Below are 20,619 nucleotides of genomic sequence, written 5' to 3'. Positions count from 1 at the left end.
CCCCATTTCTGTTTCAGGGCCAGCAGCCACAAGCCTCCTCTATGCTCTTCGTTTTTCAGGTCCCCTGGCCCTTCTGGACAGCTGCTGTGTTCTCTCCATGCCCAGTCCCCTAAATTAGGTATAAGCTGGGATCAGAATCCGCACCACAGAGGTACGCAGGATACACGACAGAATGCTACATTCACAGTATCTCTGTCATTGTACTGCTTACACACCCAGTCATCGCCTATCTAAGGATAGGGAGCACAAAAAGCAGTGCAACCCTAAAAGGCAAACAGATTTGGAGCTACAGGGTACAACATTGGGGACAATAGCCCTCCCCCCATCCCCCACCCCCCCCACAGTCCTCTATTAGTGACACCCCTAGTTTTATATGTTTTCTAATTCATCTTGGAGGTATTTTAAGGAACTGGTAGTTATAGTAGATGCATTTTAACAAACCAAGCAACTCCTTAAACAAATGACTTTAATATATCTGTTTATCTTCTATAATTCTATCTAAACATTTAATTTGTAAAATAGTAGCTTTCTTAAAATAATTTCTATATAGCTCACCAAACAAGCCTCACATACAATTACGGTAGTTTTTATAGTCTTCCCTGCTTATGTACAGGGAGTGAAGCAGTGAAGACCACAGACAGAGACCAACTTTTTGTTTTCAAATCCTGTCTGATATGTAACCAAATGTATTCTCTGTGTCTGTTTCAGGTTATATCAGGTGAATTTTGACGCACCCACATGTGAAAGCAAACTGCGTGAATCTATCTCATTAGGTGGAGACTTCTCATCTCCGGCTGAGTTCTTCGTCACAATTGCAGTATTTTCATTCCTCTATTCCTTGGCTGCAACCGTTGTCTACATTTTCTACCAGAACAAGTATCGGGAAAACAACAGGGGTCCACTAATTGTGAGTATTTTGATTGATATATCATTCTGATTTTCCCAAAAATTTGTTGTTTGCATGTCACCTTGGTTATCAAGTAGTTCAAACTTTGCTTAAAGAGAATACTAAGTTCATCTAGTTTACTGTGTCTCGTTATATTTTGAGTACCATAAGAATTACATTTTACGAGCGTTTGGAAGATAATGCACAGTGAGCTCTGCTAACATCAAATTTCACCATAGTAAAACATTAAATTAATATTTTGCTATGGTGATGCAAAAATGCGATGGAATGGGGGTGGGTCGCGGCTAGCAGTGCAACTAACTAGACATGTCTATACAGAGCTCCGGCTTCCTAACCACAAAAAACACAATTGCCACAGAGTTTTTTGAGTTCTAATTATACAAGCATGATCATGAACTCCCCTACAGAGATGTGGGCTGCAGACATCGCAAAATAGCTGCAGCCTTTGAAAGGCTGCAACCGCAGGCCCAAACTAAAATGGCGCCGGAAAGGTAACAAGGCTCAAGTGAGTCAGACTTATTCCAAGATGAAGAGAGTCTTACTGCCTCAACAGCCCAGAGTGGAGTATACAGAAAGACCAACTTGGACACTGATGCCTCTCTGTCCACCAAAGGCGATATTAAAAGGCTCCTTCTCGATATCCGGGAGGTATGGAAGGAAGATCTGGCGGGTGTACAGGCTGAGATGGGGAGCCTAACCCGACGATTAACTGCAGTAAAAACCCGAGAGAAGGCAAGGGAGGGCCGAATCACGGAGACTCAAAACCAGGTGGAAACTCTGTCCCAGCGGGCCCAGCTCCTCGGCCACACTGTTGCCACACTGAAAGCATGGCACCGCCGGAAGAACGTGGAGGTGTTGCTGGACTTTGTCAATAAGGTCGCTGGGAGTGAAATGTGCTGGTGAGACATTGCCTATTCTCACAGTGTTCCGACTCAGGAAGGCCCCGACTGCCCATGCGGACTCACCCAGGCATATCATTGCGTTCTCTCGAGACATTGCTGTCAAAGCGGCTTTGCTGGCCCTTTCCAGAACTCAAAACACCATTAAGGTGGAAAGCTACACTCTCAAGATCTTTGATGATTTGCCATTTTCGGTTCTTATGTAGAGAGAGTCACAGAGCTTTTAAGGGAACACAGCACCAGGTATCATTGGGGAGCTTTAGTAAACTTGGTGGTGCCTCAAGAAGACAGGGTGCTGACCCTGTCAGCTGACGAAAACCCAACGGTTTCCTTTGTGCCCTGCAATTACCATCCATAATGGACTTGACACCAGAAGAGGCCGCAGCCCCGACGGGAGACAAACAAGGCCAGGTCAGAGGAACCAGAACTGGGGAGAAACTCTAGTCGCCAAGTATGCAAAGCCCTCTGTCAGAATCTCCACTCTAAGACACAGAGACTATGAGCCCAGTTGAGGATCCATGGAACTTTGTATGCTTTATATTTTATTTTTGACAGTTTTGGTTTGTAGTTCAACGTCGCACAACCAAGTGCACAATAGTCTGTGGAATACTATGCTACGCTAGGTGTTTCTTAAGTTGCAAATATATTACCCGTTACTGTAACCTTCTGGGGTACTTATAAGCCAGGTGCAGCCCTGGCTTGTCTAGCCACACTTCATGTGCCAATATGAGCCTGACCATGCCAGTTCACCCTACTAAGTCTTAATATACAGAATCAAGAAAAAGTTTGCCATAAACCACAGAATCAGTCGGGGGTAGTTCTTTCTTATTTACTAATAGTTAATATTACTAACCCTAACTCTGAGGCCATGGCCTGACACCTACTGACACCTGCTCTGAAGCTAAACCGTTGTTTTTAATGATAGCTATTCTTTATACACATAATCCTGTCATACATTTATTACAGTACTGAGTATTCTTGCATTAACTCTAGGGCATGGAGTCATCAAGCGTCTTTTTTTCACTACTGGACACTAATATGTCCAAGGATACCTTGAAGATTTTCTTTGCTATTTTACCGGGGTATAGCCCAAGCAGTCAGCCTACTCACTAACATGATGTGCATGGGGTGTGACATTAATGGCTTGCGCAACTGAGAGTTGCCTCTTTTGTGTTTTATGTTTAAATGTTACTACGTGCTCAAGTCCTGATAGCCACCCACTAGGTAGGCCTGAATTGCTTGATTTTTATTTTTGATTCTGATTTTGTTACTTATTTTATACAACACTGCAGTAATCTTGCCATTCTCTGCCATTCTCTACTGTCGTATAAACCCAACCATAATATTTAAACACGCACAGAATGTCTGACCTGTTTTGCCTATTGTTCACGTTAGCCCATCTATTAAAATATTAGGCTGGAATTTTTCTCTATTATCACAAAATGTACAGTTGCACTGCATGCCATAATATTAATTGTCATGCAATGTTTGATCAAGCTGGTACCTGCTGTTGTGGCATGGGTAGAAAGTTTGTAACTTTATGCACTAATAAAATAAAAAATATAAAAAAAAAAAAATGTAATTACATTTTACAGCTACGTTGGGAGCCTGTTTATGAGTACTATTTATCAGTTTTAGTGTGTACTTGGTGTACCTACAATGTTACACTTTGTAGTGTGCGTTTGTGTGTGTGTTGCACCTCCATTTACCACTATTGAAAATGATTTCCTGTCATAATTCGCAATAGATTCATTGTCTCATGTTAATTTTCGGCCTATTACAACATTGTAAAGTATTGCGTAATAAGTTGGCACTAAGCAAATGTGAATACAATTTATCATAAATGCTTTTAGTATAAAGCCACTGTCTATATCACTTTAAAACTGCTAGTGTCGCTGTCATTAGAAATGCTAGCTAGACTCTGTGGTGTTAGCTAGCTAGTAACTTCATACATTCTTCTCCATTGTTTTCCATAACGAATATTTTATAAAAGGTTTCTAGCTCACCTGAACGGATATTGTACATTGTGGGTAATTCAAACACAGCCAAGTCTATTTACAAAAGTTTGAATTTTGAGAAATTTAAAGGACAACTGCCACCTCAAAATCATCTTTTTACTTTAATAATCCTTTCATCAATTTTCGAAAGTAAATAGATATGTTAATGAAGTATATGAAAAAAATGAGAAATCCCCATCCGTACCCTTAGTTTATGAAAAGATTCTTCAGCCATATTCATGCACATTGGGGCAGGCAATGTTTGAAAACTGACCGTCTCTATGGTCTTTCCTGCTTCTGTACAGAGAGTGAAGCACGGAAGACCATAGAGACTAACTGTCTGACCCAATGTGCATAAATATGGCTGAAGGATCTTTTCATAAACTATAGGTGGGGAAGACCATAGAGACTAACTGTCTGACCCAATGTGCATAAATATGGCTGAAGGATCTTTTCATAAACTATAGGTGGGGAAGACCATAGAGACTAACTGTCTGACCCAATGTGCATAAATATGGCTGAAGGATCTTTTCATAAACTATAGGTGGGGAAGACCATAGAGACTAACTGTCTGACCCAATGTGCATAAATATGGCTGAAGGATCTTTTCATAAACTATAGGTGGGGAAGACCATAGAGACTAACTGTCTGACCCAATGTGCATAAATATGGCTGAAGGATCTTTTCATAAACTATAGGTGGGGAAGACCATAGAGACTAACTGTCTGACCCAATGTGCATAAATATGGCTGAAGGATCTTTTCATAAACTATAGGTGGGGAAGACCATAGAGACTAACTGTCTGACCCAATGTGCATAAATATGGCTGAAGGATCTTTTCATAAACTATAGGTGGGGAAGACCATAGAGACTAACTGTCTGACCCAATGTGCATGAATATGGCTGAAGGATCTTTTCATAAATTATAGGTGGGGACGTGTTTTTTTTCTAACTTAAATGAAAAAAATATATATCCTTTCAAAACTTGATGAAAGGATTGTTACATTTGAAAGTGAATTCCGAGAGAATTTCACATTTGAGACCCAAACCTCGAAACTGAAAGTATAAATGTGAGATTGGCTAATTTGGATTTAAATTTTACATTTACATTGAATGGAATTTCAGTTTCAGTTTCAGCTTTGTGTGTGAAGCCCCAAAATATGTTTTCTGTTTGGAAATTTTGACCTACATTTGTAAACTCGTTTTGACCTCCTGATAATTCACATTTGAATAATGCTATCAGTTGTAAATCGCTGTGAGGTCAAGGTGAATTTAAAGTGAATCTCAAATTTTTCAGCCAAAATAACCAAACTAGAAAATAGTAGACTTGGTGATTTTTTTTCCAGTTTACTTTGAATTCCCAAAGATTCGAACTTCAGTGAATAACCCTTTCTTGCACACTGCAGTACTGGCAGAAAAAGGAAATCACAAATATTGTTTTTAATTTATATATGTTAAAGGACCACTATAGTTTCAGGAAAACAAACTAGTTTTCCTGGCACTATATAGTCCGTAGGTCCCTCCCACCCTCAGGGCCCCATCCCGCTGGGCTGAAGGGGTTAAAACCCCTTCAGCCACTTACCTTAATCCAGCGCTGGGCTCCCTCGTTGCTGGTGACCTCTCCTCCCCCTGCAACATCAGCTCTCGAGTGGAGCCGAATGCGCATGCGCGGCCAGAGTCGCAAGCGCATTCAAACCCACCTATAGGAAACCCACCTATTACTCAATTTTCACATTGAGCTTTACGGAAGCGCCTCTAGCGGCTGTCAGGAAGACAGCCACTAGAGGCTGGATTAACCCTGCAATTTAAACATAGCAGTTTCTCTGAAACTGCTAGATTTACAGCTGCAGGGTTAAAACCTGGGGACCAGGCACCCAGACCACTTCATTGAGCTAAAGTGACTATAGTGGTCCTTTAAGAAATCCGAATTGACGTATGACTTTTTCTTACATTTGGAAGATCTATTTTATTAAGTTGTGCTGAACAATAAGCAGGTATGACATTCAGAATATTGGAAATTATGAATTTTGGAATTAAAGACCCTTCAATACTAAAATTTGAGTTTGACTCATTGTTTGAAAGCTGTAGTTTATCGCTAAAAATAGAAGAAGCTATACAGATATTATATTGTTGTTGATACAAGGATGAATATTAAATACAATGCTAATGCTAAATCCCTTTTACCCTTCACCGTTTCTCTTTTAAATGCTTTGTTCTCTTTGTTCTAACCCATCTGGCACTTGAAAGGTTTAAATAAATGCAAGGGTAACAGTCTAACCACATTACTCTCACATCATTCTCCTGTGATGCTTTCAAATTCTAACTCTTCAAACAGAAAGTACAAAAATGTCCAATTAACTTGTCTGTATCTCTAAGTACTATTCATTTTTTCCCCTTATATAAAAAAGTGCCACATTTACAGAGTTATTTACTAAAGTGTGAATTGTTAGGAATTGTCAAAAGGAAATCTCAAGTTTTGGGCCAAAATCATAAAATAAAACACACAGCTGTCTTGGAATCCTTTTAAAAATATGCTGGACCAAAATTCACTTTTGATTTGCTAGCAATTCACACGTCTACAACTCTTCTGTGTCTTCTGTTTGGATATCTTGGCTGAAATGTTTGAATTAATTTTGATTTCTGTCAGTAATGCTTAACCCACCACGCAGAACAACAACAACAAAAAAAAGTACTAAAATGTATTACTGGGCCTTAGAATGTCCAAACTACAGGTAGAATAGTATAAGACAGACAGAATTCAGGAAAACTGAGTGTTTGAGAATTGATAAGACAAGCCAAGATTCAGGGATACAGAATGGAGAATAGTTAATCAAGAAACGGAGGTCGAAATTATCAAGAAACAGCAATAGGAAATGCACTCTCCAATAATCACTAAGGAAAACCATGACAGAGCACTGATAAATGTATAAAATTAGCTTATATAGCCCTAGAAAGGCAGTACTTTGTTATAGGTAGTCACTTGATGCCTGGAACGTGTGTGACATCTCCGCTGTTATGCACGCATGTTTTCGTCAGTAATCGGTGTAGAGAAGGTGAAGCCATATAAGGGCTCTAATTTGTAGTGGCCAGCGTCAGAATGACTGCTGGAGGAAAGCGTGGCCACAGAGGATGGGGGTGAGAGTGGCATTACTGACAGGTGAACTTGCCTCATGGGAAAGCTCCACACCAGAGTGCACACAGCGGGTGCCATGATAAATTCTTGACAATTCACACTAATACTAGCAGTTGTAAATTGTTTTGAATTAAAGGTGAATCAAAGTGAATTTCAGATTTTCAGCTGACTTAATATTTTTTTTTTTTTTAATTTGACAAATTTGGCCCAACATTTTGAATTTACTAACAGGGTTATTCATTACAGCCCGGAAGGCCATTTGGCCAGCAAAATCCAGACATTGTTGATGGAATTCCCCAAATGGGCCTGAATTTGCTCCTGGATTTCAGCCAGACCAAATGCCACCAGATGGCTGAAATCCAGCCTCGGATAATTCAACTGTGAACAATTTGCCTGCTGACAGCGCTATCAGCCGGCTATCAAATATTTAAAAGCCCTCAGCAGCAAAAAGGTTAATTATTTTAAAATAAATAAAAACCCTGTGGGGGTCTATCCATTCATGCCGGCAGATGCCTAAATATTCTGTATTTTCTGCTTGTTTTCTATTAGTCTCTCAGACCTTTTATATATCTCCGTTGTCAGAATTTAGGACAAGTTTACCAATATAGAATAGAGTGTTTCAAATAAAACTGTATATTGGTGGTGTATTCTCACACTACATTAATGACAAAATGACAATTTTCAGTCTCACACTCAACGTTGTTTCAAGTAGCTATCAAGCTAGCCACAGCAGAGAGCTATATCCAGTCTCCCACTAGGACCAATGACCCAGACTAGGCAAGAGGAACTGTTTTTTTTTTTTTTCTTTTTTTTAAAAAACACCACCATGCCCCAAATAACTTTCTTTCTCCAAAATGTTAACAAAAAAAATCATTTTTACAACTGTATGTTGGTAACCCAGACTCATGCTAGGATCAGTTATAAAGTATCAATCTCCCACTTCTATACAACGTTGTTTCAGGTGCCCCAGACAATAGCTAGCTAGATATAAAAATAAGTTTTAAAGTAGGGCATCTTGGGCATTTGTTTCAGCACATACCACAGATGCTCAATTGGATTGCGATCTGGGGAATTTGGAGGCAAAGGCAACACCTTGAATGCTTTGTCATGTTCCTCAAACCATTCCTGAACAAATCTTTGCAGTGTAGCAGTGTGTATTACCCTTCTAAATGAGGCCACTGCTATCAGGGAACATTATTGCCACAAACAGGTGTACCTGGTCTGCAACAATCTCTAGGTAGGTGGTACATGTCAGAGTAGCATCCACATGAATGCTAGAACCCAAAGTTTCCCAGTAGAAAATTGCCCAGAGAACACTGCCGCTGCCGGTCCCCTGCTGCCATCTCTTCCTAGGTAAATACACAGGCAACTTGCCATCCATCTGATCTAATGTAAAATTTGATTCATCAGACCAGGTAACCTTTTTCCATTGCCTGGTTCCCATGCAGAAGTAGAAACTCAGCGTTTTGTCATCTTGAGGCTATACCATTATTATATCTTTTAATGAATTTCCAATGCAGCATATCATTTTACCTTAATAAAATGCTAATAAATATTTTTTTTAGTAATGGGTAATAAATATTTTTTTTAGTAATGAGAGGGAATCGTGCTTTGATGCTGATGCTCACATCCCCATTAAAGGTGCCTTTGGCAATGGACACTCTGACCAGTCTGCAGCTATGCAGCCTGTATGAAGCAAACTGCAGTGCACTGGGTGTTCTGACACCTTTCTTTCATGGTCAGCATTGAGTTGTATAGCTTCTAAAGATCTTGTTATAAAAATTGGTAGGGAGTCCCAACATACAAATCTAGCAAAGCTACATAAATAGAACTCGTCATTAAAGGTGCACAGGATTAAAATTATAGATAAAAGTGAGAATAGTCAAAGGTTGAGGTAAAGGGATACAGGAAGACACCAAAACAATTAGACAAACCAAACTTTGCATTGGAGACATCACAGTAGTTGATAAACAAGACAAGGTCAAAATTCCAGACAAATAACACAGTATAAATGCAGAAAGAAAGGAAGGGGAGCGGTCAAGGATAGAAGTTTATTGTAACACCCTCTTCCCATACCTAACCCACAAAAAAAGGTCACCTAGACTGGAAAAGTAGGGGATAACTCTAGGGAATACAATAAATAGTAGAGAACCAAAGGTGTCACTTAAATAGAAAGTGACCACAAGGTTACATTTCCAATCCACTTCACTAAGATCCTAAAGGATAAAATAATAATAAATAGCAAAATAACTTTATTAGTAACTCTAAAAAGTACTAGGACAAATTAAACAGTGTAGCCTGATATGGGGGGAACAGCCCTGAGTGAGATGCTCAATAATAGATAGTTAATAATAAAGCATACCACACTAGTTCCAAACAGGTATGGATTGGCAGTACGAGAACTAACTGAAGAGATAGCAATCTCCCCCTTTTTGTGTTTAAGCCCTCATGGAAGTATATACATCACTGGTTACTAGTGTGATCTTCCAGAAGCAAAAACTAAAACGTAAAAGGAATAGTGAGAGATATGCTAAATGGCGAGAAAAAAGCACACAGGAAAAAATATATAAAATGAAGGGTATAGACAGAGAGATAAGTAATAGGGATATAACCAATTAAATCCACCTTCCTAGGGTTACCAGAGGTCTGTGGTAAGGGTATCCCTAGTCTATAGACCTTCAGTCTCATGTAACACCTTCATGGATATTCTATGCTTAAATTAAGGTTAGGGGGGAAAAATACATTTAAGTTCTCAAATAGCTGTCTAAATACCAAGTGATTTGCTCAATAGCTAATGGTTGGTAATTAAGCATGCCACATTAACTCCACAGGATACAAATGTAACGATATGAGAACTAACAGAAACAGTAGCAATCTCCACCTTTGTGTTTATAAGCCCTCATGGAAATTTATATAACACTGGCTACAACAGAGCCTAGCTTAACCCCTTAAGGACCGAGGACGGTTCAGGACCGTCATCGGCATTTTTGCGTTGCCGACCGGTGACGGTCCTGAACCGTCCTAACGGTCCAATGTACTTACCCGATCGCCGTCGTTACCCCGGCGGCGATCGGCGGTGCTCCCGTTGTGGGGAGACTGCCTGCAGCCCAGACAGTCTCCCCATGGCGGATTAGGACCCCTGTGGCCATGTGATCGCCCAACAGGGCGACCACATGGTCACAATAGGTATCCATGTGTCTGCCTGCAGGGGGACTGTCTGTGCTGACAGGCAGTCTCTCTGCCAGTGTAAAATCCTAAAAAAAATTAAAGTTAAAGTTAATAAATAAAAATAATAATTATATATGTGTATCATATATATAATGTCATACTAAGTGTATTAATATAAAAATACACTTATAATTAAATTACACACGTATATTTATATATATATAATGTATAATAACTATATATATATTGTATATATATTATTATAAAATACAAATAATAAGTAATTTAAATTAAATAAAAAAATTTAAAAATAATAAAAATTAAAAAAAAAAAATTTCTATATGAAATGTTATTCTAACTGTATTTTGATATTAATATATATATATTTATATCAAAATACACTTAGAATGAAATTGTATATATATCTATGTATATATAAATAAATAAAAAAATACGAAATATACATATGTCCATATACAAAATTACATAAATAATTATATAAATATACACGTAGACTTCAAATATATAAATATGCATATATATATATTTAAATTCTACATGTGTATTTATGTAATATTTTTACATAATTAAGTAATTTTATTGATTGCAATTTTAAGGGACCTGCCTGCCAACCCAGGTCGAAAGTCCAGAGAATGTAATTTGTTAGCACTGTATTTTACCCTGTAACGTTCTACGACACCCTAAAACCTGTACATGGGGGGTACTGTTTTACTCGGGAGACTTCGCTCAACACAAATATTAGTGATTCAAAACAGTAAATCATATCACAGCGATGACATTGTCAGTGAAAGTGACTTTTTTTTTTATTTTTCACACACAAACAGCACTTTTACTGATGATATAATTGTTGTGATACATTTTCAAGTTTTGAAACACTAATATTTGTGTTCAGCAAAGTCTCCTGAGTATAACAGTACCCCCCATGTACAGGTTTTATAGCGTTTTTGAAAGTTACAGGGTCAAATATATGGGTCAAATATTTTTACATTGAAAATGGCCAGGTTGGTTACGTTGCCTTTGAGAGCTTATGGTAGCCGAGGAATGAGAATTACCCCCATGATGGCATACCATTTGCAAAAGAAGACAACCCAATGTATTGCAAATGGTGTATGTCCAGTCTTTTTTAGTAGCCACTTAGTCACAAACACTGGCCAAAATTAGCGTTCAATTTAGTTTTTTTACTTTTTTCACACACAAACAAATATGAACGCAAACTTTGGCCAGTGTTTGCGACTAAGTGGCTACTAAAAAAGTCTGGACATACCCCATATTGAATACCTTGGGTTGTCTACTTTAAAAAAAATATGTACATGTGGGGTGGTATTCAGAGATTTATGACAGATAATAGTGTTACAATGTCACTATTGATACATTTTAAAAATGTATGTTTTGAAACCGCAATATCCTACTTGTACTTATAGCCCTATAACATGCAAAAAAATAGCAAAAAGCATGTAAACACTGGGTATTTTTAAACTCAGGACAACATTTTGAATCTATTTAGCAGTTTTTTTCATTCGCTTTTGTAGATGAGTAAAAGATTTTTCACATAAAAGTCAAAAAACATGTATTTTTTTCAATTTTTCATCATATTTTTTCATTTTTTTTTAAATTAAATTACATGAGATTATATAAATAATGGTATGTAAAGAAAGCCCCTTTTTTCCTGAAAAAAACAATATATAATTTGTATGGGAACAGTAAATGAGAGAGCGGAAAACTACAGCTAAACACAAACACCACAAAAGTGTCAAAAAGATGCCTGGTCGCAAATGTACAACATCGCAAAAACAGTCCGGTCCTTAAGGGGTTAATCATCCAGAGGCAAAAGTCAAAACACAAAGGAATAGTGAGAGATATGCTAAACAGTGAGAAATAAGCACAGGAAAAAATATATAAAGTGAAGGGTATCTATACAAGGAGATAGGTGATAGGGATATATACAGATGACTCCACCTCTCTATAAATACTAGAGGTATCTGGTAAAGGTGTCCCTAGTCTCTAGACCCTAAATCTCCTGTAAACACCTTCGTGGGTGTTCTATGCTTAGACTCTGTCTAGGGTAATTCCCTCAAGTTCTCTCGCTGTCTAAGTACTGGAGAAAAAAAAGAAAATACTTAAAATAAATAAAGTGAAAAAAGTGCGTGCATAGTGATAGGGTGCTCCATAACCAGTGAAAAAAAAAAACAACGAGCGTTTCGCCGTGATAATACACCATCCTCAGGGGCAAACAGAAAGACACCAAAACAATTAGACAAACCAAACTTTGCATTGGAGAGATCACAGTAGTTGATAAACAAGACAAGGTCAAAATTCCAGACAAATAACACAGTATAAATGCACTCACAGGCTAGTAGAGACCATGACAGGGCACTGCCCTCATGGTGGAATGAGATCATCAGAGCAAAATGTTCTTCATTAATGACCTGCATTGCCGGAGTGACGCCATACGTGCGTCATTATTGAATATAAATTGGTCGTGGACTCATCGATCTCAGCTATTGTTGATGCTGAAGTGATGCACTGTGTCACTTTTGTTAAAGAAAGATTGACTAGTGTTAATACTAATACAGAAATGACACACTGTACAACTTTGACCTAATAAGAATTGCCTTGCATCAAAATTCACATTGGAATGAGTATAGCTTTGGAACATGTACAAGATCGATTCTGAGATTAAACAGGTACAATGACGATTAATCTTTGGTAACATCAGAGTGGTTAAGATGAAATCTGAATATATATGACGACTGATGAAAATCACTGATTGCAGTGATACTGCCATCTCACCCAGGGCTAGGTATCCTCGATATGCAACCTGTGTGAATACTGGGAGTGGGCACTGTCACATTGAGTTTGGCAGTAATAGGCAATACTGTCACGGTCAGCAGCTGAAACAGCCCATCTCTTGTCAAGTAGACACACTATCACACAGTCTCAGTGTGATAAAGTATGAGAGACTGTAGGCTGTTATTCAAGGGACTTTCTGCAACTGGGCCTTTCGACAAAACCTGAATCACCCAAAACAACATTTTTTTGTTCAGACAAATCAATTCAGACTAACCATATTTTTTCACTATTGAACAGCATTTCTCCATCTCCTGCTGGCCACAAATGTGTTCGGCTCTCACATTGGAAGTAATGAAAGGGCTATAAATGGCTGATCTGCTTCAGCCATTTCTTGGTTTGGGAAGTGCTCACTAAAGAAAGGAATTCTATTTTTATTTATTAATCACACAGTTAATATATTATCTATATAATGCATTTAAAAAATACAATATATAATAAAACCATTTTGTATATTTCCATTGTTATAGTAAATAATACATATTGATTTGCAAGGGAAAATGACATCTCACCCAAGTTTCACACAGGGCTCCTGCCTGCATCCTATCAACATTTTAGATTCCTGCATCCTGTTATCATAAAGTAAAGAGCTTATTAAGGCATTTTTGTATTTTCAGATAGCTTCTTATAACTATGGTTTGCAAAAGACTTTTGAGAGCTGTGAGATTCTGATGGCTTATAAATCAACTAGTAATAACAACACATTCTGGCAATGCCCTTCTTTAGAGAATAATACATAGCCACTTTTTGAAACATTGAAACAATCACTTGGTCTAAATCCTTTCACCTAGCGTTTGGTGGCTAACATACATTTTTAAACAAAATTGCGATATTTATTGAACAAATGAAAGCGGTTTGAACAAGTATAGCCTCTGGGCAAAATATATAGAGTGTTTCCAAGGAAAAGGCCAGTTTACTAGAGACTGAGAAACATTCCTCATCAGACATAACCTTTTCAAATGTATTTCTTAGCGTTAAAAGCCAACTGTGAGTGTAAAGCAGAATAGGTTACTCTCTTGAAGCATGGTGTCATAAAAATTAGATATAGCAACAGGCAGGCAAGGCTAAAAAAAAATGTCATTAAATATTTCCTTACACATTGTACAAAAGTCAAATTGGTGCAGTCTTTAAATAGTATTTTAGAAACATGGTCATACATTATTTCAGATGGCACTATTTCCTGTTAATTAGTAACCAGTGGGTATCCTTCTTGTCTCCAACTAGTGACAATTAATAATCAAAAATGAGAAAACCTTATTACTGTTCCTGAGTCATATGGACTGGATCAATGTTCCATAAATGATGATTTTCATATATGACCTAACAGTAAAACAATTATAAAAAGTACCACATTCTGCAATATGAAAAGGTAATCAAAGCAAGCTTCAGGGCTTTTTCCACTCTTAAAAAGGCACCATGACCAAAAAAAAAAATGTATTAGTATTTTATTAAGATAAAATGATTGGCTGCATTGGAAATTCATTTTAAAAAAATCATAAAGTTGACAAAACTTGACAAAAAGCAGAGCTTATACTTCTGCATGGGAATCAGGCATTGTCATGCTCATCCTCCGTAGACATGAGTGCTAATGTGGGCTCTTAACTGATGAAGCCCTAGAAGTTGAAGATGGTGTGCACCTGTAGGTGAAAGCTTCAGTTAAGGATAATTAATGTCTGCTGCACTGCTGGACCACCACACCAAATCGGCAATCAAAGACCCCTTAACGTGACAAAGATGATTTAATGATGGGGTATAATATAACTATTTATGTAGTGTGAAAACTGGAATTCCATAACCTCTATTTAAGAATTCTGTCATTGAAAGTTGAGCTTTGATGTACTTGCTGATTTTTAATATGAACAAAGTTTTGTTTGCAGTGCTGCAAGTCATGCAGCAGAAGTGGAATCTTTTGCACAGCATACATTTCATTATAAATCATTTTGACAATACTTCCTCTATACTTCCTCTATAACTTTTTTAGTTCACAGCTACATATTATATCAAATGACTTTTTGTCCCAAAAAGACTGTATTTCTGAATTTTTCCTTTTTAAGAATAGATTGTAAAAGGTCTATAACCACGTCGTAGAAAGAAATACATTGGGATGAAACAACTTAGTTAATGCTGCTCTTTGGCTCAGTCAAAATAACATTAAAAATGGTGATCATGGCTGTCCTGATATTTAAAAAAAATGGCTACAATATTACCTGGCTAATGACTACACAATATCAGGCATTTTTGCAAAGCCAAATCTGAGTTCCCAAAATTAGGTTATCAGAAATCGGGATTAAAAATAGAGAGAGAAGAGAGAACTTATGTTTATAAGGATTTATGGTATTTTTTTTCCTTTTGCTACCTTGTAATAGTGGAAAAGGGAGATCAATGGCTATTTAAAGTTTGTATTTAAAAATTAAAGGAAAAAGTCAGCGAGCAATTAAGCACCCACTCACCCCTTTCACTCTTATCAGAACAAATCTTTCCCTCTTATCGAGTCTGTAGCCTTAGTGACCATCCCACAGTGTAAAAAAAGGTGCTTCTCCTCGCTGCATCTGCGGAGGTAACAGAGGTAACAGGCAAAGCCATTTTGTAAGATCAGCTAGGCAGCTTGAAACCACTACAAAGAAAGGTTTTTGAAAAAAAGGCAAGCTGCAGCAGAAAAAATGTAATTCGATTTTTTTATTTAGATATATATATATAAATTCAAAGTTATTTCTAATATATATATGGAGAGGTGAGTGACACCTCAAGTATCAAAGTGAAGAGCAGGGTAACCCAACTCTGGCAGATTGAACTTGAACAAAAGATTGACTCTTGTAATAAAAAAGAGACCAATAATGGTCATGACATGAGGACTAAAAGGGGATAACCCAATAAGAAACCAAAAGAAAACTGATACTTTCCACAAGGGAGAGCAATAGTTATTAAGCCCTCACTAAAAGGAAAATTAGTTTAAACGTTATTAATTTATCAACTAAAATCAAACACACACAAAACCAATGATGGACTTGATAGTGTGTAACTGTCTATCCTAAGTTTATATAGTCATAGCGACTTCTCCCATATAATTCCCAGATTTTACAATTAACATGACATAAAATCATGATTTTATTAAAGACACGCCATCTTTGACTGCCTCAAGCGTGTCCATCATGGCAGGCAGTACCTGCATTGAGTAGTGGGAGGTGAGGTGTTTTAGCCTTATGGGCCCCGGCAGGGGCAGAAGGAGGCCCAGTACCCAGGAGGGTAGGGCAACTGTCAAGGGCAACAAAAGGACCTGCACCAACATCTGGGAAAGTAATAGACACCGCTCCCATGGCAGAGGTAAAGGCCCTCTGAACAGATGAGGCCATAGTGGAGTCCAGCAGGGCCTGAAACTTATCAGATGCCATATGATCTTTAGACTGCACTTGCTGGAACTCATTGAGCTGGCCCTTAGGCCCATCACCTGTAGCCTGCATGATGCAAGGTAAGTAGTGCAAAGCAAACTCCCTAAACTAATATTTAAGGTGAAGAGGGTTAACCCATGGGGAAAAGCAGATTAAGAGAGCAAAACCTGACTAGTGGTGTGCCCAGGGGACCCAGGAACAGGAGGACCGTACCACAAGCGAACCTGGTGAGAGCAGTGCGAGAGAGGAAAAACCGTGAGTAAGCCCCGTCCCCAAAATGGCCACCGCACGAGGAGAAACCAGCCGCGGCCCGTTCACAGCAGAAGGAGGGGGCCGCGCACACCAATACGGCACGCGGGAGAGCCGCAGTCAACAGGAATGAGGGTCAGATGCTACCGCAGGGGTGGGAGGAGGGATGGGGGTCCACCACACAGTCATACAACCAGCAATATGTAAGCAAGTAACCCAACATTATAAGTACAAATACTAATAAGCAATACACGAGAATGAACAATAACCATAGAAATGCGTGAGAATACTTAGCTGGTCTGAGGGAGCAGCAAAGAAGAGGGGGATCTTGGGAAACACAAGCCTTTTATAGTCACTTCCTCTGTTATGTGATTGGTTGCTTGTGTTACTATACAGGTTTTTTTTCTAATTTTGATATATTTATATCCCTCTCTATATCTATTGCTGAGGGAATTAAAAAAAGAGTTACGCATAATAGGAGCCTCTGTGTCTTTAATACATTTAGAACAATTGAAAAATACTTGTAAAAGTAAGATAAACAGGATTTGAAGGTGACTCATATAGAGATGCCCTACATCATTCAATACTTTAACAAAAACTTACTTTATTCAAGAAAGGATAATTGCAACCCAGCAGGTCAGGAATTTAATTACAATTATACTAGTCTGAAATTGAATCTGGAGAATAAAACAGACAAATTATCATAAATATCATAAGTTAAATAAAAACTCACTCCAGGAAATATTTTCCAATTCAAGAAAAACTAATAATGATTAACTATTAAAAGGATACTGTGGGGACCCAGACCACTTCAGCTCATTGAAATGGTCTGTGTGCATTGTCCCATGTCCCTTAATCCTAAAGTGGTAATTATTGCAGTTTCTGAGAAACTGCAAGAATTACCTTGCAGGGTTAACTCCTCCTCTGGTGGCTGTCTACCAGACAGCCACTAGAGGGACTTCCGGGTGCTTAGATGACTTTTGGTCGTCTAAATTACACTGGACGTCCTCACGCTATGCATGAGGATTTCCAGCATCAATGGAAAGCTGACGTCGGCGTGGGGAGGAGCGTGGGCGGAGCATGACCCAGCACCGAGGCACATCATCACTGGATTCAGATAAGTGACTGAAGGGGTTTTAACCCCTTTAGCGCCGCAGGAGGGGGGGGGGGCGCGAGGGAGGGGGGCACTGTAGAATTCTTTGTTTTCCTATTATAACCCAAAAGGTCAAAGATATTTAAATAGGTTTGCTTCTATTCAGAGGAAAAATAAACATGAACCAATAGTATATTGCTGAAAAATAAATAACTGCAATTTTAATTATTAATTTTAATATGCTCCCAGATTACATTCACTACAGAGGAAGCAGACAGTGTTCCAAATAAAAATAAAATAACACTTTCCATTATTGGATACATTTACTATAAAGTTATTTAGAATGTAGGAGGATAGATACAGTGTTTCAATTGAATCATCCACAGTGTGGACTTAAATAGCGCTCTATCCCTCAGCATGACTAGTCAGATAGTACTAGGAAGTGAATACACCATAAACATATTATAGTAGATTCAAATTGCTCACCATAGGAGAATCACACACTTTTACAAAAGTATTCACCTCTCTATAAGCTGTTGTCCCTAAATTGTTTTTAAGAGAAGATTAAGGCTCAGCAAGTGAAGGTTAAGGCCCGGCAAGATAACCGGAAAAGGGCTGCACCAGGTAGATAAACCGTAAAAATGATAATAGCAATAATAATAATACAATACTCAGTATCAACAGGTAGGGAACAGTGGGATTGGGGTTCTGATAGGATCTGCCATTCTCCTACTTTTATTCAAGTTCCTTTCAAGTGTCCCTGACAGTAGCTAGCTAGATACAGCAGCAAGCTAAACCTAGTCTCACTTAAGAATTAATGACCCAGGCTATCTCTCGCTCTCACGCAGTAAATAATAAAACACACGGTATCAATGCTGGTCTGCCTCTGTAGCAGTAGTCAGAATTCTCCTTGGCAGTATAAATGTATTACCCTTTTTTCCTTTTATAGGTCAGTTGTCATTTGATCTGTGAACAAATTCAACATTTAGTGGCTGTCCCCTAACCACCAACCATCATTTTTGTTTGGTACCACTTGAGTGGACAGGAGATTCATCTCACATGATTCGGCAAACTTTTTGTTCATCGTGACAAACTGCTGCTTATTTACCCCACTAAAATAAAAACCAAAGAAAAGAATACAACCACTTCTCCATTCTATCCCATAATAGTCCTGGTGTCTAGAATGGCACTCTGAATCAAGAACAGAAAACAAGACGTTCAGGCTTCTGTGAGTCGGCTCCCCCTGAAATTATGCCAGGGAATTGCAATGAATCTCTAATTATTATGTATTCATATTGAAAAATATATACATATAGAGTCATCTCTGTGGACATTATCTTGTACTGAATACATATGTTAACAACTCTTTTTTATGTCATCTCCGGACTTACCCTGCAATTTGGTGATATAAAATGAATCCCAGAATGTATGTTAGATGTTCTATGAGTACTCATAATTTCATGATTTGTAAATACACGTGTAACATAAGACCTTTCAAAAATTATGTCATTTTGTCCTTTGATAAGCCAAAAAAATTAAACAAGAAATGCAAGGGACATTTTAGACTTGGAGTAGTGGTTTAAGAAAAAGTTGAATCAAGGTTAAGATTAATTCAAGAATTAAACCGTTCCCTTTTATAAGTGCATGTGCGTCCTGTCTGAAATGTGTTCATAGGCAAATCTGCAGATCTTTTTCCACCAAACTATAATCTGTAATTAGAGGCCTTCATTATCTTGTACAATGCAAGTAAAATGTTCTTGTTTAAAATAAACATCATGCTAAAGGGATATTAAATGTTCAAAGGGAAGATTTATTTTAGCAGCCCGAAACGCAACCTCTAATTACTAAAGAGAAATCCGGTGGTAAGTAGTAATCTATTGAGAAGTAATGGACAAAACCGTTCTTTATCTCAGCTCCTGGCTGGGATAGCTGCTAATTGTAATTATGTTTCTTCTATTGAAGATGAAACTTTGTTAGAAAGAGAGCGAGATAATAAAACGTCATCTATCTAAGCTGGGCGCAGTGCTCATTTTTTTTACATTTATTTCAAGATTTATTTCAAATGGCTCACGATATGTCATATCATTATGTTAAGATGGTCTTAGATTGAAATATTTTGAAAATGGCTTGATGAATTTCTGCTAAAGTTGTGTCCATTTGAGTTTTATTGTCTATAACTATAATTTATAACTAAGGAAGAACCAAAAAAAGGAAATTGTGATGTGTATAACGAGGCTTAAAGCTGAACTTCTACATCTCTAGAAATTGTACTATTGGATAAATTATTGAAAATCACCCATTACTTGTGTTAAGCTTTTCTCATGTGATGGTTTATTTTCTTTTAAATTGTATTTTAAACATTTAGCAAGTGATATCACAATCCACATTGTGTCAGCTTCCTTTTTTCCCACTGATGTTCAGTCACAGAATTGTCAAGGAACAATGATTGTCAAGGAACCAAGATCGCAGTGTCCAATTGCACAATAGAAGTGGGGATTTCTACATTAAATATAGTTAGAAAAAATCTAAAAAAGCACAAACAAAAGGAATAAAAGATTAAAAAATATATGGTACATTTTATTTAAACATGTTATATAAAATAAAACCTGAACACAGATATAAAATTTACAACAAAAAATTCAGACTATACAAAGGGGTGGGTGGTGGGGGTCTACACTGTTGCTCCCAATCTAATAAAAAAAAAATCACAGAGTATGACCTAGGTTAGATGAATAAAGCTCGCTCCCAATTAGCCAGGCTGATCCTTGGGAGTAAAGAAGTTATATGTGTGATGTGGTCCCAATCCTGTGATCATTTAAAGGAGCACTATAGGCTGAGGAACACAAACATGTTTTCCTGACCCTATAGGGTTAAAACCACCATCTAGCCCCCCCTGAACCCCTCATGCCTCCCTAAATA

The 20,619-nt window shown here is 37.8% G+C and overlaps 1 protein-coding gene across 2 annotated transcripts in view; it reads left to right on the top strand.

Moving 5' to 3' along the window:
• Window positions 1–20,619, top strand: part of SYNPR (synaptoporin) — a 266,791-nt gene that overhangs the window by 228,456 nt on the left and 17,716 nt on the right. For both annotated transcript variants that reach the window (XM_063427550.1, XM_063427551.1), the window contains one exon: window positions 709–907. In XM_063427550.1, the coding sequence (XP_063283620.1) occupies window positions 709–907 (199 nt within the window). The remainder of the gene's footprint in view (window positions 1–708; window positions 908–20,619) is intronic.

The sequence above is a fragment of the Pelobates fuscus genome, chromosome 7, assembly GCF_036172605.1.
Source record: "Pelobates fuscus isolate aPelFus1 chromosome 7, aPelFus1.pri, whole genome shotgun sequence".
Lineage (NCBI taxonomy): Eukaryota > Metazoa > Chordata > Amphibia > Anura > Pelobatidae > Pelobates > Pelobates fuscus.
The sequence above is the reverse complement of the archived record's forward strand: the minus strand, read 5'-3'. Positions and strand labels throughout refer to the sequence as shown.